Source organism: Bison bison, unplaced genomic scaffold (genome assembly GCF_000754665.1).
Source record: "Bison bison bison isolate TAMUID 2011002044 unplaced genomic scaffold, Bison_UMD1.0 scf7180017863617, whole genome shotgun sequence".
NCBI classification, from domain to species: domain Eukaryota; kingdom Metazoa; phylum Chordata; class Mammalia; order Artiodactyla; family Bovidae; genus Bison; species Bison bison.
Genome location: NW_011494189.1, coordinates 3053 through 6623, shown reverse-complemented (window position 1 = coordinate 6623; position 3571 = coordinate 3053). Strand labels below are relative to the sequence as shown.

The following is a 3571-nucleotide window of genomic DNA, read 5'->3' as shown; positions in this document are numbered from 1 at the left end:
CTGGTCACCATAGGTGGGTCTCAACTTCTCCCCCTGTGGCTGTCAACCAGCGCTTCTCAAACCTTGGCTGCATCAGAATCCCCTGGAGGGCTTGTTAAAACACAGACTACTGAGCCCCACTCCCAGTTTCTGATTCACAGGTCTTGAGTGGAGCCTAAGAGTTCGTGGGTGATGCTAATAATGCTATTTTAAGGGCCAAACTTTGAGAACCAGTGCTCCAAATCAGCGTCTGGGCTCAGGCTCAGCAGCACCATCTGGCCTCCAGGCAAGCTGGGCCATCCCTCAGGTTTCCTTCAAAAGCACCCAGCAGTACTATGAAATACACATATAACACAAGTCCTGTGTACTTTTAAATGTTCTAGTAGCCACATCTAAAAAGTAAAAAGAGGGCATCCCTGGTGGTCTAGTGGTTAAGAATCCACCTTGCAGTGCAGGGGACACAGGTTCAATCCCTGCTACAGGAAGATCCCACATGCTGAGGGGCAACTAAGCCCATGTGCCCAGCTCTGAAGCCCGTTTGCCCTAGAGCTCATGCTCCACAAGAGAAGCCACCTCAGTGAGAACCTGTGCACCATAAGAGGAGAAAGCCCACGTGTAGCAATAAATAAATTTTTGAAAAAATTTTAAAAGAAACTGGAGAAAATAATTTTAATGCTATATTTAATAGATTATCATTTCAATGTGTAATTAGTTATTAAAGAGACTTTACACCATTTTTTACATTTGTAGCACATTTCAACTCAGATTAGCCACATTTTCAATGTTCAGCAGCCACACATGGCTAATGACTAGTACAGTAAACAAGTGCAGATTTAAAGCCTTGACCCCTATTTCTGTCTTTACAAAACTGTTTTAAATACAAATTTTATTTTGGGCTGCAATAAAAGAATTTAAAACAGGCTTATCAAATGGTGGAATGTGATGATGCCTTCCAATGATGTAAAACGGCTTCTCATTTTTAAAGAGATTTAAATCAGGATTATTGATATACATAAATCTATCTACATTTCAGTTTACTACTTTAAAACTTAGTTTTAACTAGAACAAATGCTGTCAAATATATCTGTGAAAGATAAAACCCAATTAGATATTTGATTTTTTTTATTAGATATTATTATTAGACAGTTGCTTTTGGGGGGATGGATTTGGGAAGGAAATCAATATTAATAATATTCCCATGGGCTTCTGAAAAATCTAAAAATAGCGAACAATGGATCCTTTCTTCTTTCTGTCTTCTTTCTAGTCTTCCAAACTGCAGGAAGAAATGAGAGAAAATGAACGATTATACAGCATCAGTCAGCACCAGAAACTTTCTAAATCTAAGAAAACAGTCAGCCTTATGTATATCTGGTGCATCTGAGGGTTGTATCTCAACAAGGGGAGAAGAAAAACACATTTTCCTCTTGTAACCTTCACCCTGGATACTGGGTGCATGATGGCTTCAGTCATGTGATCTGACCAACCTTGTCTCCCTCTTGCCCAACACCATAAATGCTTTTTTTCCCCCCTTCCTTTGAGAGGCTAGTCTGGGACTAAAATCACTCTTTCTGCCTTAAAAGCCTGTGCTCACTCCACAGATGATACTCCCTTACCCTCCCAGACCCTCGGTTTCCATGTCTACCATATGAGAAAGAGGCTGTTACTATGAAACACACCACTATGAAAAAGAGGGCGAAAATTTTAATCATTAAAGACAAGATATATACCTTCACTACCAACTCAGTGATAAACAACAGTCATCCTATGACTGTTTCTTTTGACTGTCACATAAAGTACACCGATGTACAACTGAACAAATGTTTAAGTCTTAATTACTAAATGTGGTCCTACTTGAAATTCTGAACTGTTTGTTATTCGTAAGTAGTTACGCTCTAAAAGGTGTCTTCTCTTACTGCAGGAGACTGCACTTCTGTGGTCAAGAAATGAAGGCCAAACTAGTGCACAGCCCAGTTGCTGCTGCTTTTAGTCACTGTTTTCTAAAGAAATACTGGTCTTAGGTACTGACACATTTACAACTTGTTGGTAGTCTTACAGATAGAGGACAAAAGAAGTCATAAGAACAAATGAGAGGCCATGAACTATATTTCACTTGATGCTCTTTATATTACTGGGTGCAGGAATGTTTTATAAACATTAGGTAAATTTTTTATAAACTAGGTAATTTTTTATAAATTTATAAATAAATTTTTTATAAATTAGGTAAATGTTTTATAAACATTAGGTGAAATTTGAACTAATTTTAAACAAACGTTTTCTTAATTTACTCTGAGAATTAAAAAGCAAAAACAAAATTGGTAAATGCCTGGGAATAGCTGAGTTATTTTCAAAGCTACACACAGATACCTGGACTTTCTGGGCCTCTCCTTTGCTGGGTCCAGATCCTTTTCTGGTTCTTCTTGTTTTCTGTTATACTTCTTTTCTTTCCCCTCACTTTTGGTGCCCTGCCCCTCTTCTTTGGAGTTCTCATCCTGGCATTCAGCTGTTTCTTTAGAGAGGAATAATAGACTTTGGGACCAGACATTCACAGAAAAAAAATCCCAACACATAAGGAATGGCAAGATATCCAGTACTCTACCCTTAGGAGAAGCAGGACAGAAGCAACTAAGAAAAGAGTAACTGGGGGCCTTTCTTCTGGAGGATGCAACACTTCCATGGCCCTCACTTTGCTGCTGCTTGATCATTTTCACAATGACATTATTTCTTCTTTTCTGGTACATCTGTCACCCTGTGCTACTGATTACTTGTGGTCCAGGATCAGAATCCTCTGGGCCTGATGCATTCTGGACGTTTTGGCCAGAACTTTTTCGCCAAAATATGCTTCACCTCAATAACAAAGTCTATGGGGAAGCTCCTGAGTTCCTAAATCACCTAAATATTTCATTTTGACCAAGTGCTCCTCTATGAGTTCATAATGTTTTGGGATCAACTTTCCAAAAATCTTGACATTTTTAAAAGCTATGAACCAAATATGAGGTTTGTCATTTGCTTGTTCTCTTCCATGTCCTCTCAAGCTCCCTCTTGAACACCTGCCTCCACTGACCTTCACCTGTGGGCTCATAACTGGCACTGTTCATCTCAGACCTTTACCAGGGTTGGTAGAGGGCAGCTTATTTTCACCCCAAACCAAAGAAGTCGTTATGAGGTTGGGCTTCTACTGGGCCCCTCTGGCCTTCGATTAAAGGAGGCCCTGATTCCCGGCCTCCCCTCCTGAGGCACGCCCCCCCGTCTGAGCCTGCCCCCTCCTCGGGATCCCTGGTCCCCAGATCCGGCCTGCAGATGCCAGTGTCTCCATCCCCCCCAACTCCCCCCCGCCCCTCGAATGCTCACTCTCAGGGGCGACAGGCTCCTGTGGCATATCCCGCAAGCTGGGCTCCTCAGACTCCTTGGTGGCCGTCTCCAATAAAGAGGCCTCCTCGGGTGCCTTGGCCTCCTGGGCTTCCTCCGCCTGCTGCGCCTCCTGGGCTTCCTCAGCCTGCTCTGCCTCCTGGTCCGGGGCTTCCTCAGCCGGCCCCTCCCCCGATTCATCCAATGGTACCTGGACCTCGGATAACCCGGCCACGGCGGCTGAGCT

The 3571-nt window shown here is 42.6% G+C and overlaps 1 protein-coding gene across 1 annotated transcript; it reads right to left on the bottom strand.

The window, feature by feature from the left end:
• Window positions 1–2343: 2343 nt before the first annotated feature.
• On the bottom strand, window positions 2344–3569 carry LOC104983892 (thioredoxin domain-containing protein 3 homolog; the record flags this gene model as incomplete). The annotated part of the gene is made up of 2 exons (XM_010833416.1): window positions 2344–2485; window positions 3328–3569. Coding segments are annotated over 2 exons (384 nt in total), but the record flags the coding sequence as incomplete, so codon positions are not given.
• Window positions 3570–3571: the final 2 nt, after the last annotated feature.